General features: G+C 54.4%; 7 protein-coding genes across 7 annotated transcripts; 4 read left to right on the plus strand and 3 right to left on the minus strand.

The window, feature by feature from the left end:
- Nucleotides 1–87: 87 nt before the first annotated feature.
- Nucleotides 88–708, minus strand: NCS57_00552400 (uncharacterized protein; the record flags this gene model as incomplete). The annotated part of the gene is made up of 2 exons (XM_053055443.1): nucleotides 88–474; nucleotides 529–708. The coding sequence occupies 2 exons, from the start codon at nucleotides 706–708 to the stop codon at nucleotides 88–90; spliced, it is 567 nt and encodes a 188-aa protein (XP_052914398.1).
- Nucleotides 709–2,007: 1,299 nt separating this feature from the next.
- On the plus strand, nucleotides 2,008–3,912 carry NCS57_00552500 (uncharacterized protein; the record flags this gene model as incomplete). The annotated part of the gene is made up of 1 exon (XM_053055444.1): nucleotides 2,008–3,912. One exon carries the CDS (start codon nucleotides 2,008–2,010, stop codon nucleotides 3,910–3,912), a length of 1,905 nt encoding a protein of 634 aa, XP_052914399.1.
- A 664-nt stretch (nucleotides 3,913–4,576) lies between these two features.
- NCS57_00552600 (DUF2013 domain-containing protein) lies at nucleotides 4,577–6,201 on the plus strand (the record flags this gene model as incomplete). The annotated part of the gene is made up of 3 exons (XM_053055445.1): nucleotides 4,577–4,634; nucleotides 4,714–5,246; nucleotides 5,299–6,201. The coding sequence occupies 3 exons, from the start codon at nucleotides 4,577–4,579 to the stop codon at nucleotides 6,199–6,201; spliced, it is 1,494 nt and encodes a 497-aa protein (XP_052914400.1).
- A 1,969-nt stretch (nucleotides 6,202–8,170) lies between these two features.
- NCS57_00552700 (PH domain-containing protein) lies at nucleotides 8,171–10,970 on the plus strand (the record flags this gene model as incomplete). Its single annotated transcript, XM_053055446.1, has 2 exons — nucleotides 8,171–9,591; nucleotides 9,638–10,970. 2 exons carry the CDS (start codon nucleotides 8,171–8,173, stop codon nucleotides 10,968–10,970), a joined length of 2,754 nt encoding a protein of 917 aa, XP_052914401.1.
- Nucleotides 10,971–11,596: 626 nt separating this feature from the next.
- On the plus strand, nucleotides 11,597–12,440 carry NCS57_00552800 (H/ACA ribonucleoprotein complex subunit; the record flags this gene model as incomplete). Its single annotated transcript, XM_053055447.1, has 3 exons — nucleotides 11,597–11,657; nucleotides 11,813–11,863; nucleotides 11,917–12,440. The coding sequence occupies 3 exons, from the start codon at nucleotides 11,597–11,599 to the stop codon at nucleotides 12,438–12,440; spliced, it is 636 nt and encodes a 211-aa protein (XP_052914402.1).
- A 448-nt stretch (nucleotides 12,441–12,888) lies between these two features.
- NCS57_00552900 (MFS domain-containing protein) lies at nucleotides 12,889–15,099 on the minus strand (the record flags this gene model as incomplete). The annotated part of the gene is made up of 1 exon (XM_053055448.1): nucleotides 12,889–15,099. One exon carries the CDS (start codon nucleotides 15,097–15,099, stop codon nucleotides 12,889–12,891), a length of 2,211 nt encoding a protein of 736 aa, XP_052914403.1.
- A 2,062-nt stretch (nucleotides 15,100–17,161) lies between these two features.
- Nucleotides 17,162–18,131, minus strand: NCS57_00553000 (CDP-diacylglycerol--serine O-phosphatidyltransferase; the record flags this gene model as incomplete). The annotated part of the gene is made up of 4 exons (XM_053055449.1): nucleotides 17,162–17,530; nucleotides 17,592–17,785; nucleotides 17,874–17,969; nucleotides 18,056–18,131. 4 exons carry the CDS (start codon nucleotides 18,129–18,131, stop codon nucleotides 17,162–17,164), a joined length of 735 nt encoding a protein of 244 aa, XP_052914404.1.
- Between the last annotated feature and the right edge of the window lie 857 nt (nucleotides 18,132–18,988).

The raw sequence follows: 18,988 nt of genomic DNA on the forward strand, positions 1-18,988 counted from the left end.
AGCCCGTGTCAAGTAGAGCCAAAGAACCGTACAAATCGCATGGTACAAATACAAGCAAACAGATCACACTCATAAGTTCGTAAAATGCTACGCGTGCATGTCGAGAATATCGAGATCATTCGGGCTGGCGTCGGGATCGATATACTTAAGCGGCAGGACAAGTCGATACGCGCTGTTTCCGTTGAGATAGTAGCGGTGCAATTTCTTAGACCGCAGGAAGCCAAGCTGCTCATACAGACGCATGGCAGGGACGTTAGTCTCCTCGGTCTCGAGGACAATCTCGTCGGCGTTGCGCTTGGTCATGGCGTCAATGGCCTTTTTGACAAGAGTCGTGGCGATGCCATGGCCACGGAAGTCGGAGGCAACAGCCAGCATGGCGATGTAGCCCCGCCGTGTAGGGTTGGAGTGAGAAGCATGAATTTCCAGCTTGCAGATGATGACGCCGATGAGAGATGAATCAACGGGGTTCAGCGCCTGGAGAATATTGTTAGAGAGCTAGTCATTAACGTGGGCGGAGAGAGGTCTGACCATGAAGCAGAGGTGTGCCCACTGGCACAGAAAATAGCGGTAGACATAGATGCTGTAGGGCTCACTCAAGTCCTTGGAGATGAGGGCGCGGATGGCGGGCAGATATTGGGCCTCGAGAGCATGTTCGTATTGGACGTAGCGCAGTTCGCCAGGGAGGTTGTCAATTTGGGTAAGGTCCATGGGAAAGAAGGGTCTCTGGGTGGAGAAGAGGTATTAGACCGGTGCTTCGGTCGGTGAGTCTGCAGCGGGAATTTGTTGATGTCCTTGTCTTGAGGTTGTTGAGATCTCGGATGTCGAAATGAGACCAGATCCAAAGTCTTTAGTGAGGGGCAGAAAGATGGAGCTTATCCGGTATCGGTCTGTGCTTGCGGAGGAGGGGTAAATAAGAGTGAGTCTTCAGAGGCCGGCAAGAGTCACAACATGTGGGAGGGTGGTTGAGATTTGAGGGTTTGGGGGTTCAGGCTGAGGTGGCGATTTCTTACAAACAAGGCATTGGTGGACATCCCAGACTCAGCAGGCAGGGCAATTGTGGATGGATGTCATCGCGCGTGGGCTGCGTTGCCGGCCAGCAGCAAGCCGCATTCCTCTGGTGCATGACCACGAGGGCAAGGCGCGCAGGGCAGTTGGCGGTTGGCAGGGGAGTCTGCAGCGGACAGAACACCCAGCTTCTCCTCTTTGGGCTCTCCAAAGAGCTCTCTCAGCTCTCGACAGTGTGGAGGGGGCGGGGCAAGCCCAAAATGCAACCCGACCTGAAGCCACGGGCACAGCTCATGGCACCGGAGTCCGGCGCGGATGGCGGGTGGGGGCGGCGTGGGCGGTCCGCTCAGTAAGCGCTGGAACCAATCGCGATTCGGAGGTTTCGGGGGTCGTTTAGGGCCGATTGCTCCATGACCACAGCTACCGGGCCGGGTCTCGACTCTGGATGCAGTACAACCCCAAGCGAAGGGAGGCTGTCCAAGCTTTGGGATGGATGGTGGAGGGAGCATCTCAGAGCAAGGGAGCTTCTGAAGAGCTTTGACTCGTCAGGAACCCCTGTAATTTAAGGCCTTGAAGTCTCGTGCCTCCTGCCTCATGCCTTGACTTTGACGTCAGGTGCCTGCCTATCAGGCACGACTAGCATGTCTCTCTGCTTGGACCTTTCATGTGAAAGACCAGACGCGACTCTTGACGAGGCGCAAATGTTACCACGTTGCCATTGACTTTGTCCGTTTATCATTCAGGGGCCATTTCTTTCAGAGTATTTTATTGGTGTCGATCGTCTCATCCGAAGCTCCCTTACAGCTGCTCCTGATAATACTGCACCCTTCGGACCTCGCGGCCCCCGGTTTTTGTTTTAAAGCACGCGCCCACATGGGCGTCATAGCTACGTGCAATTCTTAAAACACCAGCACTCCCGGGCTCTCTTCTCTTCATTTCGCTCACCCACAAGAGATTGAACCAGACGGTGCCTCTCAAGAGGCCCGCTCCCTACTCGACATCATGGCGACTACTTTGCGACGTCGCAATGTCCAAGAGACCAAGGCCGCCGATAGCGACGACACCTCAAGGGACGATAGCCCTACACCTAACCCAGCCACCCACGTCCATGTCGTCGAGCACGTCGTCCCCAAGACCCGCAAGCGCCGTAATACCTTCATTTTCCTGCTTGGTAGCTTGTTCGGAATCATCGCCGCCGGCTTCTTCGCTTCAAGCAATGACCTTATCGAGTTCCCCGAGTTCACCGACTTGTCCATGGACAGCCTGCTGGATGCGCTCCCCGCCGGCTTGGTCAAGGACATGCGCGATCTTATCCAAGGCGAGCGCGAGTTTGCCGAGACATATGAGTCCTTTTCTGTTGGCACAAAGGCTCGCGCTGAGGGCCTGGAAGCGTACCACCCCATGATCATGATTCCCGGGGTCATTTCTACTGGACTCGAGTCGTGGGGAACCGCCAACATCTCAAGGCCCTACTTCAGGAAGCGACTCTGGGGCAGCTGGACCATGATGAAGGCTCTTGTCATGGACAAGGAGGTCTGGAAGAAGCACGTCATGCTCGACAAGAGGACAGGTCTTGATCCACCCCTGGTCAAGTTACGCGCCGCCCAGGGATTTGATGCGACTGACTTCTTCATTACCGGTTACTGGATCTGGAACAAGATTTTTGAGAATCTTGCTTCCATCGGCTATGATCCAACAAACTCTTTCACAGCCTCTTATGATTGGCGTTTGTCGTACCCCAATCTCGAGGTTCGGGATCGATACTTTACCCGACTCAAGTCGTACATTGAAATCGCTGTCGCTGTTGATAACAGAAAGGTTGTGCTCGCGTCGCACAGCATGGGGAGTCAGGTCCTCTACTACTTCTTCCATTGGGTGCAGTCAGAGCAAGGCGGTCGTGGCGGTCAAGATTGGGTTGAGCATCACATCGACTCTTGGATCAACATTAGTGGATGCATGCTCGGCGCAGTCAAGGATCTGACTGCCGTTCTCTCTGGCGAGATGCGAGACACAGCCCAGCTGAATCCATTTGCCATGTATGGGCTGGAAAAGTTCCTCAGCAAGGAGGAGAGAACCGAGATCTTCCGCGGCATGCCAGGACTCTCGTCTATGTTGCCCCTTGGCGGCGATGCCATCTGGGGCAACCTGACCTGGGCGCCCGACGACTTGCCTGGCCAGAACTTTTCATATGGATCATTGTTGAACTTCAGGACTGGTTCAAACTGGACAACCCCCGACCGTAACTTCACAGTTGAGGATTCCTTATCGTACCTGCTCAACACGACTGAGGACTGGTACCAGGATCAGATCAAAGGAAGCTATTCACATGGTGTCGCTCACACCATTGCTGAGGTTGAAGCCAACGAGCTGGACCCCAAGAAATGGATTAACCCTCTCGAGACCCGGCTACCTCTTGCGCCCAGCTTGAAGATCTACTGCTTCTATGGTGTTGGCAAACCCACCGAGCGAGCGTATTACTACCGGCCCCCCGACCAGCCTCTGATGACAAATCTCAACATCACAATCGACACAGGCTACACCGATGGTGAAGTAGACCACGGCGTGATTCTGGGAGAGGGAGACGGCACAGTGAATCTCATCAGTGCAGGCTACATGTGCAATCGTGGTTGGCACATGAAGCGCTACAACCCAGCAGGGGTCAAGGTCACGGTAGTCGAGATGCCTCACGAACCGGAACGTTTCAACCCACGAGGAGGGCCTCGGACGGCTGACCACGTCGACATTCTGGGGCGACACAACTTGAACGAGCTGGTGCTGCGGGTGGCTGGTGGGAAGGGTGACACAATCACAAACAATGTCATCAGCAACATCAACGAATATGCAGCCAAGGTCAAGATCTACGACGATGATGAAGAAACGGACAAGGATAAGGGGGCGGGTTCATAGAGTGAGCTACTCGACACTCTGTTGGTTTACACAAGAGTAGCCATGTGTGGTCTTTTGGTTTGGCGTTTGGGAGTATTCTTGGTCACCAGGAAGGGTATAGAACATTTGATTGACAGTCTGATACCCTCGCATGCGCTGAATGCACCATTAGGGGACGAGGCTCAGGGAGATTCATGAGTATCTGTATCGTCCTTGGATTGATTCACTATGGTGTTGGAGATGCCGAATTCGGCACCTAGAGAGGTGTGGCGGTGCGGCAGCTACACCAGCCACACCAATAAGAAATTCAGCGCACGCAGACAGTTTATCATTCTCTGAATGGATGTTAGGTGGTTCCGCCAAGCCAACTTCCAACAGGCCCCAGATGAGGTCACGGCACAACGGCTGCTGCAGTGACAGTCGGCCACAGTAATCCATCCCGACCCCGCCACCTCGATTCTGGAACACGAACTTCCTTTCGCAGCTCGATCTATCCCATCCCGTGCTAGGAGATGACCGTTGCGCCTGCGCCTGCGCCTGCGACTGCCCCAAGAAGCCATTGTCAGTTGGCCCGTCGACTCGTCGTCTATCCAGCGTAAACTCGCCCGTCGATAGCAACTGCGGATCCAGCCTCGGCAGCAGGACCCGATGCATTGGCGGTTGTGCCCACAGAAAATCGAGGATTATGGCAGATTTCGACGACGCTCCTCTCTCTCCTGAGGATGAAGAACAGCTCTGGACTGGTGGGTTTGGATGGCGGCGCGCATCTGCCGCCGAGATAACTGGCCTGCAGCGAAGCGGACTGACACCATGTGCTCGCAGAACTCGGAAAATGCGTCTCGAGCAAGTGCGAAAGCCACGAAACGATCGATGATGCCCTGCGCACCTGGGTAGAGCTGACCACCCGCCTCCGCGACCACTTCTGCGAGTCTCAGGATGAGATCATCACCTGTGCCCAGATGCTCCTCGCCAGCGATCTGTTCCAGACCAACAAGGAATACGTTCGCACCCAGATCATCTACAGCCTCCTCCAGGAGGACGAGATCGGACCGCTCCACGCCATTGCCTGCTTCCTCCTGCTAGATGGTTGCCAGGACGAGACCATGTTTCCCCGCATGGTGGGCGAGGCATGCTTCCCCCGCCTCCTTGAGCTCATCAATGGCCGCCGAGACGCGGATCCGCGTTTGCATCGACTTTTGCTGCAGCTCATGTACGAGATGTCGCGTATGGAGCGGCTTCGAGTCGATGACTTGCAGGTGGTCGACGATGGCTTTGTCCACTACTTGTTCCGCTTGATTGAGGAGGTGTCTGACGATGTTCATGATCCCTACCACTATCCTACGATAAGAGTTTTGGTGAGTAGCAGAACATCATACTAGCGTGCAGTGGCGACTAACATGAAAACAGCTTGTCTTGAACGAACAGTATATGCTCGCTTCGACCGATACCGCCAACGATCCGTCCTCGCCCTTGACCAACAGAATTGTAAAATGCCTGAGTCTACATGGACCGTTCTTCAGGACTTTTGGAGAGAATATTATCCTGCTTCTAAACCGAGAAACGGAGACTTCGCTACAGTTGCTTATCTTGAAGCTGTTGTATCTCCTGTTCACAAACAAGGCGACATACGAATACTTTTACACAAACGATCTGAGGGTGCTCCTCGACGTCATCATTCGAAACCTCATGGACCTGCCGGACGAGAAGATGTCTTTGAGGCATACCTACCTACGAGTCCTGTATCCGTTGTTGGCGCACACCCAACTGAGCCAGCCGCCACACTACAAGCAGGACGAGATACTTCGGGTGCTAAACATCCTTCGAGGCTCGCATAATGTGCATTTTGCGCCAGCTGACGAGACTACATTGCGTCTGGTCGAACGTGTTTCAAAGGTTAAATGGATTGAAGAGGTGGAATCGCCCACACAAGGGTCCGGCGAGGCAGAGGTGGCACGCAGGTTTTTGGGCATCAGTCTGTCGCGCTCCGACACCGCGAGTAGTATCAGCGTAAGCGACGTGGCAGCAGTTAAGGAGAAGCCCGGTGTGCAGACGCCGAGCCGTGCAGGCGAAGAAGGAGCGGACGCCGACGGCTCAGAGGAGGGCGTCACGATGGCATCTAGGCCTAAGAAGCCTCTACCAGCAGTACCAAAGCATCGACATGGAGTCCCGTTCGCGCAAAAGTTTGTCAACGGGGGCCAGAAGAAAACTCCTCCCAAAGCGCCGCCTCCAAGACGACGAGGGAAGATGAAGACGGTCGAAAAACCCCCTGCGGAGCCGGCCACAGAGGCCGTTCCAGAGCAGGAGGCGTGAACCCGTTCTTGCAAACACAACTTATGATCAGGAGAACAAGAGTTACAGAAGACTATTGGGGAAAGATCTGTGGGTAGTGGAGAGCACCGATCAAGGTCATGACGCTAGGGAACTGTTGGTTTGACGACGGCGTTGTGGAGCTTTCACTTTGTTGGGCACAAAGCATCAGGCACGGCGTTTTGGGATTATTCGGGGAGATTGCCAAGTATAAACGCCGGCGGCCTCATTACTCTAGTGTGTCGAGACTATCTATACTGAGCTGGTGAATGGATAGGCCCGTGAGAAGAAGCTCCTTGGTAACAAAGGAGTTGACAGAAGAATTTGCGTCTCACAATGACATGTGACGATGGCATCATTGAGGGGATTGTGCGACTCCGTGATACCAGATGGACAGTTCAAGACACTCGGATGTAACTAGCCCAAGGTTTGCGCAGCGTCTTGCCCAGGAACTCAAAGATACGGGTACTCAGCCCAGAGGAGTGCCGAGCCGGATCCGGCTGTACTGTAAGGACGACAGAGCGCTAAGCCCAGGGAGAACCCACATGCCGGAGACATCCAGGTGATTAACGAGTCGATGAAACAACACGCTGCAGATCTGGGAGACGGTGGTGCCGAGGGATAATGAACATCAACGCAGGAACGTGACGCGGGCCCAGACGGAGCCGTGTGTGTCCGGCGCGTGGCTGAGTAGTAGAAACAGTCAAAACCGGGGACCATGAGACTCTGGGGGGAAGATGACGATCGTCGTTTGGTTTCTTGCAGGTCTGAAGGCATCACCAAGGGGGGGAAACGTTCTTGGAGTGGCGTCGGCGACGTCATGGTGGGAAGTGGAGGTGGGGGAAGGGGAAGAAACTGGCTGCAAGCAGCAGGTGTTTGCGAGTGGGAGAGGTACAAAGAAGTACCTTTGAAGTGCTAGTCTTGACAGATGTGTAGGGGTCTTTTGCTGCCTGTCTGCCAAGAATTAGGGGGTCTGTGTGCTGTCAGAAGATGTACCTTTCAAGTACCGCCGCCGGATGAGCCCATTTGGTGTAAGTGATGTGTTCTTGGCGGGCAACTTCACTCAGGGAACCGGCCCCTTACCCTTGCTGTCTTTGTCTGAACATCTGCATCATCGTCCTGTCCTGCCCTAAACAAACCATCGCAACGACCATCACTAACATCATACATTGCCGCCCAAGCTGTCACCGGCACACCTCCCGTACCTCTCCTCAGCTCGCCCGGTACTGCGCTTGTCCTGTTCTTGGCGTCTGCTAGTTATATCGTCCTCGGCTGGATCCATAAACAGACATCCAGCTCTCGAAACCTACACCGAGGTCTAGATTCGCTGCATCTTGTGTCGATTTGTCCTCCACGTTCACGCTTCCTCCCTGCAACGAATAGACCCTGATCTTCAGTCCATTACCCGCTGACTCGAATCTCATCCCTCGTCTCCACTCGAGCTGCATCTAGGCTGAGCTCTCAGACAATCATTCAATCAATCGATCAATCAAGATACTGTACGTCGCATCTCCATCATCATCATCACTGTCTCAGGCCCCCTCCACACTGGAACAGACGACGGTGAGGTGGGCTTCCGGGAGCCACTAGTCTCACTTCTGGACTCGAGCGACGTCCCTTCTGGTGCTAGCTCGCTGGCTGTCTACGTGCGCCGTCAGCGGCCATTGTGCGCCCATTGCGTCAACACCATCATCCTGCCGCCCGTAACGTAACCTGCAAGTTTACACCCTGATTTTGGTTGCGTCCATCCCGTCCTCTTCGCCCAGCAACCAGCCCAGCCCAGCCCAGCTGCATGCTCCGCTGCAGTGCAAAGTACTCCCCTCCACACTGCGCATCTACTGACTGTCTAGGTTCCTCGCCCTTCTATCTCGGTCTCCTCGTGGTCCATCCCGTCCGTCCATTTTCTACACCATCACTAGTCCTGTCCTGCTAGCTACTTGGGAGCAGGAGGGATAACAGCGCCACCTCCGCCATGGATCTACCACACTCCCAATCCCAAGGTCAACCTTCATCTCTTCCACATCATCCGGCCTCTGCCCAGAGTCCATACTATTCATACTCTTACGGTCAAGATTCTTCTCCTGAATCCTCCTCGGCCTCATACCAGCGCGCAACCGCCCTCAACACGGCCGCCAACGCAAACACGCAACCTCATCCACAATACGACGACGACTACCACCTCTCGAATTCTACACACGCGCCGCAGCAGCTGTCGCAACAACAGGGTCGCTTCACCGAGGAATGGGGAGCCGCACAGCGTGGACCTTCTGTCCTTCTTGATTATCCTCACAACGGCGCAAGCATGCAGCGCGCCAACTCGGTGCACAGCTTCAATGCTGGCGACGACCAAGCGCTCCCCGTGCGCTCCAACACCCTCAAGAAAAAGAACTCGCTGCGCCGCAATGGGAGCCTTAAGCGCAGCAGCAGCCGTCGTAGCATGAGGGCTGGCAGCGTCAAGAGTCTCGCCTTGCAATCTACATCGGATCCCGACGAGGCGCACAGTGCTTTCCACTGCCCAGTTCCCACATCTGGCAACCCGACCGATGCGCTCGCAAACCGGTTTCAGAACTGGAGAAAGGTGCTCAAGGATCTCATCGCATACTTTCGTGAGATTCAGACACACTATGAGCACCGCTCCAAATCTCTCATCAAACTGGCCAATGTTTCCAACAACATCTCTGCACCACCTGGCTTCCTTCAATCGGCGGGTATTGATGATGCGCTCCAATCTCTGCGAGTCTACAACAAGAACGCTGTTCTCGAAGCCAACAAGGCCAAGGAGATTGAAGATGACGTGATTCTCGCCCTGACTGGATTGCGAAGCGATCTTCAGCAGAAGATCAAGGAAATTAAGAACCTCTCGGGTGACTTCAAGAATTCGGTTGAGAAAGAGATGGACCACACTCGCAAGGCAGTCAAGACTCTTGGTGACGTGTTGGGGCGGAATGAGCTTGATGAGTCGTTAACGACCGGCAAACAAGACCCATACTTGCTCCGCTTGGCTGTCGACCGTCAGGTGGAACGGCAGATTGACGAGGAGAATTACCTGCACCAGGCATATCTCAACCTGGAGAACTCAGGCCGAGAGCTAGAGTCAATTGTTGTTGGAGAGATCCAGAAGGCCTATAATGCCTACGCTGGCATCCTCAAGCGTGAGGCCGACAACTCGTACAACGTCATTGGCGAGCTTCGAGACGGCCCAATTTCCATGCCCAAGGACCACGAATGGATGCACTTTGTTACCCACGACGAGAAATTCGTCGACCCGACAATCCCCCTCAGGACGGCGGACCAGATTCACTATCCCGGACAGGACCACGAGGCGGCGCAGGAGATCCGGGCCGGATTGCTGGAGCGAAAGAGCAAATATCTCAAGAGCTATACAGCCGGCTGGTAAGTCTATTGTGTTGCGAACAAGGGCTCTGCTAATATATGCCAGGTATGTACTTTCTGCGACTCACCTCCACGAGTTCAAATCGGCGGATAAGGCGCAAGCCCCCGTCATGTCTCTATACCTTCCAGAACAGAAACTAGGATCTCACTCGAACGGAGAGGGCTCTTCGAACAAGTTTATTCTCAAGGGCCGCCAGACGGGCGGCATGCACCGTGGACACACCTGGGTCTTCCGCGCCGAGAGCCACGATACCATGATGGCCTGGTACGAGGATATCAAGGTGCTCACGGAGAAGACGCCCGAGGAGCGCAGCCAGTTTGTGCGCAGCCATTCTAGGAGCCTTAGCCGATCATCCCGACGGTCAGTTAGTAGCGATGGACTGGTCGACGAGGAAGACGAGGAGCCCTTCACGGCCGACACCGAATCCTTTACCAACCCGGGACCGAGGCAACACGATACGACCCCCCGGCGATCTCAAGCAGGTGGGCGGTTCCCATCTGATATCCAAGTCAATGCGCAACGTGGCTTACAGGCCTCTCATTCGCCTTCTAGTGTAAGCTCCGGGTTCCAGGACAACCACAAGGACTCCTTGCCGCCGATTGTGACGGGGGCCTTGGTTGGATCGGCAGCTGGAAACTCTGAACAGAACCGGGAGAATGGTCTGGGCTATGGAGCTGTGCACCAGACGCCTCTGGACGAGATGCCCTCAAATGCTGCCATTGCCAGCCAAAAGGCGCACTACGATGGTGTCAACCCTTACACGAGCGAGCCCGTCCAGCAGGCCCCGGGCGAACCGACCACGATTCATCAGCCGAAGCCCCAGCCGCCTTATCCACAGCATCCCATGGGGCTGTCGGAATACGTCGAGGAGAACCGAGACGATACCCGTTTTGTTCCCATCGTGATTCCTCAGGGTAAGGAGGATCGCGACAACAACAAGCCACCGTACGACTTGCAGGGCAACACACATGAAGAGCCACGGGAGCAAGATAACAACGGATACGTCCTTGGTCCTCAGACCTCAACTTACAACCAGACATCCTATAACGACTCTACGTCATATGAGCGGGAGGCGTCTTCCAACCAGCAGCCAGGCTGGGATGAGCATACCAACGGTGGTACCAAAGCAACCAACTACCACCTGATGACAGTTGGAGAAGGATTCCCCAGACTGGATGGCGGCGCTGCTGGCGAGTCCCAGCCTTCTACTAACAAGCCGGAATCGGTGTTTACGGAGCCCGACTCGGTGCTTCTTCGAACAGACGACGAGGATGATATTCCTCCTGTGCGACCTTCTGGCAACAACCGCACCGAGAGCCACAACACCATTTCCAACCTGCACATTCCTGGTGGTTATCCTAAGAGCACTTTTGCGTGAGGTGGACTGGTGCCACTGGGGTTCTCTTTTGTGTGGGTATTTGGTTACTCGATTTCCTTTTGGTCGGAGTGTGTATATGGCAAGGAAGGGATGCAGTTTCAAAACAATGGTCATGGATGGAGCGAGTAGTCTCGTTGAGGGACAGGAGGCGTTCGCTACGAGACGTGTGCTTTGTATATCCCTCGTTAGGCAATGAATTTTGAGTATTTGATTCGGATCTATTAGCGAGTTTCGTAGTTTGCAATGAATTGGTGAAAATGGCCACATTATCATGAAGTTGTGAGTGATGAAAGTGACCTTGAGCATCTAGTTGAGGCTGGTGTTGTAGGTACGTACTTCACCCACCAGCCACCCGGCATAACTGATGATCCGGAAATGCACCCTCCCACCAATCGGCGTGCTCCAAGCTAGCTTCCCGCCAGACCTTCGGTGGGAACAAGGCGTTTCCTTTCTGAAAATTTCACACTGGAAAAAAAAGTTGGAAGCAAACGATCCCATCGCGAACCACTTCCTACGAGGCTTTCCTGCAACACCAAGCGAGCGAGGGCGATCGAGTCGCGCGCGAGTTACACAGCTTCAATTGGCGACCCGGATTTTTAATTCAACAAGAAAAATAACGCGCCATCATGTCTTTCCGAGGCGGTTCGCGAGGTCGGGGCGGTAGCGGCTTTGGCGGTCGCGGAGGCGGTATGTCCCCCTTGTTCTTTTTTCTAAGACGATATCTGGGTTGAGGGTACTTGGGAGGGAAGTGACAAGAGGGGGAAACGCTGTGTGAATGAATTGGAGTCAAAGGGTTGAAGTTGAGGTCGAGATGACAAGTTGCTAACGTGTAATGTTCTCAGGCCGTGGAGGTTTCCAGCAGCGAGACATGGGTCCTCCTGCTCAGATCCTCGGTGTGTAACCTCCCTCCTCCTTCTAAATGCTGAATACTAATGCATGTCCTCAGAGATGGGCAAGTTCATGCACGCGTGCGAAGGTGAAATGGTCTGCGAGTCCATCAACCCCAAGGTGCCTCACTTCAACGCGCAAATCTTCCTCGAGAACAAGACGGCCGTCGGCAAGGTCGACGAGGTCCTCGGCCCCATCAACCAGGTCTTCTTCACCATCAAGCCCACCGAGGGCATCCAGGCCACCTCGTTCAAGGAGGGCGACAAGTTCTACATCGGCTCCGAGAAGCTCCTGCCCCTCGACAAGTTCCTCCCCAAGCCCAAGCCCCCGCCCGGTGCTCCCAAGGTCAAGCGCGCCGGTGGTGGTCGCGGCGGTCCCCGTGGTGGCGGACGTGGTGGTTTCGGTGCTCGCGGAGGTGGTCGTGGTGGCTTTGGCGGTGGCCGTGGTGGTCCTCGGGGTGGTTCCCGAGGTGGCTTTGGTGGCCGAGGAGGTGGTCGCGGTGGCAGCGGTGGTTTCTCCCGGGGTGGCAGCGGCTTCGGCGGTGGTCGAGGACGTGGTGGTTTCAGCCGAGGCGGCCGATAAACGACACTTATAAATCACCAACCTCCTTGAGAGTTTCGAGCCCCGACACAAAAACGCGACCCACGAAGGTGTTGTTGGAAAGAAATGGAAAGGGAGGGGAAGAAAGAAGGGAAACAAGTGTATTCTTCTGGCGTTATACGGTCTTATTTCCAATTGTTGTTGTCGTTCTTGCTTGGTTCTGGTTTTTCCCCCGCTGGCTCTTATATCCGATCCTACAAATGTGCGCTCATCGCGCGGCATTGGGATTCTGTACAGACGCAGAGGATTCAAGAAGGAAGAGGAGAGAGAAAACAATGACGGGCAACCTTTACGCTCACTCGTGTCTTGTCTTGTATCTTTGCATGATTGTGATGTGCTGTGTATAACTACAACTATCGACGCTCGCCGGGGTATAAAAACTAACAAAAATTCCTCCCAAGCGCCTTGACATATCAATCAATTATCCAATTCAACGCCTTAAACAAGCAGCACAGAGAAGGCCCAAGGCCAATACAAGGCTCAACCCGCTCATCCCCAGACCAAGGTACTGCGCATCTCTGTACCCTTCCCGAGGATGGGTATCTCTATTGCTGTTCCCCATCTCCACAGCACCCGCCATGCCCAAACTCACAGCAAAGCTGAATGCTGCCCACGTCGTACTGAGGCTACTTGCGAGTCCGGGCTGTCCTTGGGGAACGCTTCGAGTCAGGCCAGTAACAGAGGCCGGAAGCACCAAGACAATCCCCGCTCCCATAAAGATGGTGCTTATAAAGGGATTGACCCAGTAAGACTGCTTTTCTGAAGCCGTAGCCATCAGGGCAGAGCCAATCAGCGTGAAAACTGCCGCCACCACCATGGCCAGGTGAGCCGTCAAGTCATGGTTCATAAAGGGGCAACACATGAACCCAACGACGACACCGACAACAAGCACAGGAATTAGCCCTGCTCCAACAAGCAGAGGTGTCCAGTCTCCCAAGACTTCCATGAACTGGGCGAAGTACCAAATCCAAACTCCAAAAGCCGCCCAGCTCGCCGCCACAAAACCAAGGGTGAAGCATGACGGTATATGCATCGATTTGACGGGAACCAGAGGATGACTCGCTTGCGTTTCGAAAAAGGTGAATAGCGGGATGAGGATGAGGCCAGCAAAGATGAGGATATATGGCACCGGGCTTTCAAATGTTACAATAGGCGCCTGGTTCCAGCCGACGCAGAAAAGAACCAGAGCAGCAACGCCAAACACCAGACCCAGAATGTCGAGCCGTTTCCAGAGGTTGCCCTCAAAGTCGTGAACCAAAACCCTCTTGGACGGAATAAGGAGAGCACTGGAAACTCCCAGCGCTAGACACACCGGTGCCAGTGAGTAGAACGCCCAGGACCAAGACCCAAACCCGGCAAAGAGTCCTGTCATGACTGAACCAAGAACCAAGCCCAAAGGTACAGCAGCGTCGAACAAGCCCATGGCGAGCGTCTTTCGAGAACCAGGTGGATAAGCACGCTGGAGCATGGCCTGACCATTGGGAGTAATCAATGCTGGACCAATTCCTTGCATACCACGGCAGACACAAAAGTAGACGGTCCCCGAATCGCCGTTCCTTTGAACGTATACACTCAGTCCAGCAAGGAGACTCCACAGGGCAAACCAGAGATAGCCCAGGATAAATGTCTGCCTCTGACCACAAACACTTCCGAGCCGATTACCGAGAAGAGTCGTTGCCCCAAAGCCAAGGGCATATGCTGCCGAGTACCACGCGAGGTGTCCTGTAGTACGCTCCGACTCTGAAAAGGACTCGCTAATTCTTCGAGCAGGCACCAAGGTCTGAGCAAGGCCAGCAAACGCCAGCACCTGGGCCATGCAGATGACGGCAACAAAGAGGGTTTCGTTGGTGGCGTAATTGAACTCGATCGGCTTGGCACCTCGAGTCAGGGGTTTCCTCCGTACGCCGCCCTTGGATACTGGAGATTCGACATCGGTGCCTGCGCGGATGAGGGTGGTTGTGCCGAGAGGTTGCGTTTCGGTACCGACATCGGGTCTAAGCGCCATGTACTGATGATGCTGAGTAGTCGATCTGAACGCCTCGAAGCGTCTGGCAGCATTGACAAGTCCTCCATGGTTGACTGAAAAGTCCGTTGCAAGCTGAGGCGGGGAGACGTGAGGTTGACGTTCTGAGAGGTTAACTGGGATACTGAAGCGGGGAGGAGGCGTGTGAGGTGTATCCAGTCGAGCAGGTAGATTTGGTGTTGCAAGGCGAATCAAGTCTTCGGGAGCTGGCCCTGTGGTTTCAGTCATCTCCGTGTACATGTCTGTCTCGAGGAGAGAATCCGACTCGGCGTCTGGTGAACGTCCTGGGACAAGCACGTTGGGCACAGGGCTGGTTTGATAGGGAGATATCGAAGACGGGGACATGTCAGACACGCTCATGTGCCTCATAGGATCTACGTCTAGCAGGCGCTCGGTTGATTCGCTGGTGTTGGACGAGCTTCGAGAGTGTGTGTAAGTCGGCGCCGGCGCCGGGGGAGCGTAGCCACCATACTGCTGTTGGTAGTGGTGACGAAAAGACTCGGTCACGGCGATCATTGTGTCAGTGACATTCTGAACGGCGGCATTGACGCGGAGGTGCTCGCGGCGAGCCTCTGACTTCTCCGAGTCCTGCCTCTCCAGACTCCTGAGAGGCTCCATCGTGAGGGAGGGTGAATGAGGGGGGAGCAGCAGTCAGCAACAAAGGACGAGCGTCAGCACCGATCGACATTCATGCCTCAGGTCTGTGAGCTTTTGGTTGGGCGAGCTGAAGAGGATCAATGGGGAGGGTGCATTAACAAGAGAAAGGAAGCCGCAGCAGAAGCATCATGACTGAATCAGAGTCCACAGAGCGAGCGTGAAAAAGGTTCTAGAAGATGAAATCGGCTCGCCAAAGACAAGCAAGCAAGGACTGCGGCGGACGCCATGGGTATTAAGAATCCTGCGCTTGCAAGGCGGAAACGATCAAATGCCCAGACCAGACCATCCACCCATTCGGGACTGAGGCGCCGCCGCGTCTGAGCCGCCAGGGCTGACTCTTGGCTCCTCACTCCGCTGCTAGGCCCAGGGCCTAGTTGCGATGAACCGAGATGAAGGATGGGGACTCTCGCTGTGAGCGAGCCAGAAATAGTTCACTCAGACCCCAAATGCCGGGGTTTGTTGAGCGAGATGATCATGACTCTCTCCACTTCTCTTGTTGGTCATTCTCTTTTTTCTCCATCTCTCCCCGCTCGTAGGACTCTTCTCTGCCAGGATCTAGGCTTGCTTAGCCCTGAGGCGCATCGAATCTCGAGTGTACAAGCGATGACGGGAGGGGCCGGCCCCAAGGGAATTCCTGCTGCTTGCTCCCTGCTGCAAAGATGCGCCATCAATGTGCGCGCTCATGCTCGCGCTGCAGCTGCTCCCGGCGGTTGTGAGGGCACTACCGCTGCACAATCCTCGCATCTGGTTGGCTCGTCGCTCAATGGCTTGTTGGTGATGAGTGAAAAGGTGGTGGTGATGGTGGAGGAGGACAAGAAGGCGCGGGCGGTTGCAACCAACAGTCGTTGAGATCGCCTACCGCCACAAACGGGAAGGAAGGTCCGACGACACTTCCTCCCTCATCCTCAAAACAACAATTCACAGCATCACCACCTCTACTCAGATATTCTCCCAATAAAGGCGTCATTGGCCGACATTTACGATTACTACCTCATTTCCCGCTCATAATAAGCGTAAGCATCGCTTCTCAAGGCCCCCCCAGTCTGTCAACCCCACATCCACCCTCACACAGCCGCACGCCAACCCTCGCACACCATCCCATCTCCAACACAGCCTCATCCTCTATCAGTCCTTACCCATGACCCGGTCTGCGGAAGGACCATTACGGAAGGGAGGAGTCAAAAATCCCTAGCTCCAAGCTCTGGCACACATTCAAGACCGATCTGACGAATGGTCTCTGCGCCTCATGCCGCGTGTTTCAGACATAGGCTTCACGCCAGAGATGCTGTTGGCTTGTTGCACATTGGAAACCAATCAGGCTCTCATATTTAATTCTCTCAGCTCCCCGAGTGAGACTCGCAAAATAGGAAACAACAAACTCTGTGCTATGCCACGAGCGTGTCGTAAGACGTAGATCTCAGGCTCTCATCATCTCTCATCTTGCATCATCTCCAAGGACCGGCAACTCGGAGCAAGGCCTCCTGTCAGATGGCCCAGACCAGCAAGATTATTCTTCTCGAGGCCCAGACGACTCACCTGCATGAGGCTGTCACCTTCAAGTCTGCTTGGCAACGCCGGCAGCTCTTCAGCTTGCTGACATACATATATCCCTGTTTCTACAGCAGAGCTGTAATCTCGCAATCTTGGCACATACAGAACAATAAAAGCCACATGTTGAATTTAACAAGACGATAGCCACAGATCAAGGAATGTATGGGTATCTTTAACTACCTTTGTTCAATGAGAAGCGTTAGTCATGCCCTGTCCAAGTATATCGCTCAGTCTCATGAGATATCATGTTTCTTCCCCCGTGTTTCCTCCGCTTTTCTGTTTTTATCCTTTCCGTATCCGATTTGTCTCTGTTTCTCCCCAATCATGAGCCATCGTCATGATAGGGTTCCCAAAGCCAGAAATGAAAATGTTCACCCCGTTGCTCCACCAATTCCCACCCTTCCCGCTTATTCCTATCTCGTAATGATGTCATCGCTGTTATCCCGTGTTGAACGGTCTCTTTGACCATCCTTTAGGGCTTGGGTATGCGGATCGTCTTGCTGGTCATGAGGCAGCCATGGATCATGAACAGGATGACGGCGGGGTGGAATTCAAGAGCAGAGCCCTGGAACCAGGTGCCAAAAGGCAGGTTGTCATGGATCCAGCCCTGCGAGAGCCAGTACGCCATGATGGCATCCATGCCAAGCGAGGTAGGGATCGGGGTTCCCTCAAAGTATTGGCTCTTGCCCGAGGCGTCCTTGGGCAGGACAGCCACGGTCACGTTGAAGCGCGCGAGGCGAGTGAGACCGCACAGAACGAAAAAGGTGAGGCCGACCGTGTCGGCAACGGTGCGGAAGCCAAGTGTAAAGGCCACCATAGCTGGGGCGACACCGAAGGAGATCTAACCAAGAGCGTCGCGTCAGAACTTTGACGTCACGAGTCACACAAGGAGGCAGACATACCAAGTCAGCGAGAGAGTCCAGCTCCTGGCCCATCAAGCTGCTCTTCTTCCTCCAACGAGCCACCTTTCCATCGAGAAAGTCGAAGAACAGGCCGAACGGGAGGAAGACGAGCGCAAGCCAAATGTTGTCGTGTACGCTGGGATCGCCGAGGCAGTATCGTAGCGACGTGAAGATGGACATGACACCGCAACCACCTATAAATCGCTCAGTTAGCCATCTGCTTTCCCGCTCAGACCATTTGGGAAGATCAATTGTGCCGCGTAGCATCGAGGGAGCGCATACCGTTCAGGAGGGTGATCAAGTCGGCAAGGTGCATGGCGCGCACGAGGGAAAAGTGTCCAACATCGGCAGACAGAAGCATCTTTTGCTTGTCCATTGCTATACGTCGAGGCATTGTCAGCTTGGCGAAGCTCATTAATCACTCCTTTGCCTGCTCACGAGACCATGGCAGACTGACAACTCACCTGGGTTGGAGGACGGGACGTCCTTGGGGATGTTTCCGTTCGAGTTCGACGCCATCGTGCTGCTCCGCCTAGACATTCTGCGGCGACCTATGGCCACAGCTGTAGATGGGAGCGGGGTTTGAGAAGTTGAGTAGAACCGACGGCTCGGGGTGAGAACTGTCGCGATGTCGAGCTCTTGGCGTCGAGTATGACAATGCAATCGCAACTGAGGTCAAGCTCTGTCTTGAAAGCAGCGGTGTCAACAGGAAAAGAAAAAAAGCAAAGTCTCCAGAGCAATCGAAAGTAATGTCGGTATGGATACGGCCGCGTAATGCAATAGTCTGGCAAGTTCTGTGGCGTTGGGAGGCTGTGGTAGAGAGGGAAGAAAAAAAAAAAGAGGCTTTCCCAACGGGGATACGAGACGGATGGAGATGGTTGACGTTGAGGAGGCCTTCTGGTCGCGGTTGCCGTTGCGGGTTTGCTACTCGGCACAGCCAACTTCTTGCCTTGCTTGGGTGGGGATGCCGTCATCAATGTGGGCGCTACTCCCAGTTCTGCTTAGTGTCCCAATGCCCTTTTCACGTGATTCCACAGCTTGGACGGCTCAACGTTTTGGAGCTGGTCATCCCCGGCTGCAAGTCATCGGCCACAGTCACATGCATCGACAAAGGCGGCAATTCAGCGTCACATTTGCGTCTCCATCGGGGCCTGCGTATCTTGGCACAGGTGTTTGAGCGGAACTTTGGCCTTTAAAGGGCTCTTACCGACACTTGATATCGAAAGCTGATCATATGTAAAGCTCATGCTCACACACTCGCACAGACGTTTGCTCTCACCGTAAAGTCGATGTGTTGCTGTAGTCCACCGATATCTTGCTGTGGCTGCTGCAAGTTAGAGATCAAGATAACAGCTTCATCAGCATTCAATGTTACCATCATCACAGCAGCAACATTA

The sequence above is a fragment of the Fusarium keratoplasticum genome, chromosome 4 (assembly GCF_025433545.1).
Source record: "Fusarium keratoplasticum isolate Fu6.1 chromosome 4, whole genome shotgun sequence".
In the NCBI taxonomy this organism is placed as follows: Eukaryota; Fungi; Ascomycota; class Sordariomycetes; order Hypocreales; family Nectriaceae; genus Fusarium; species Fusarium keratoplasticum.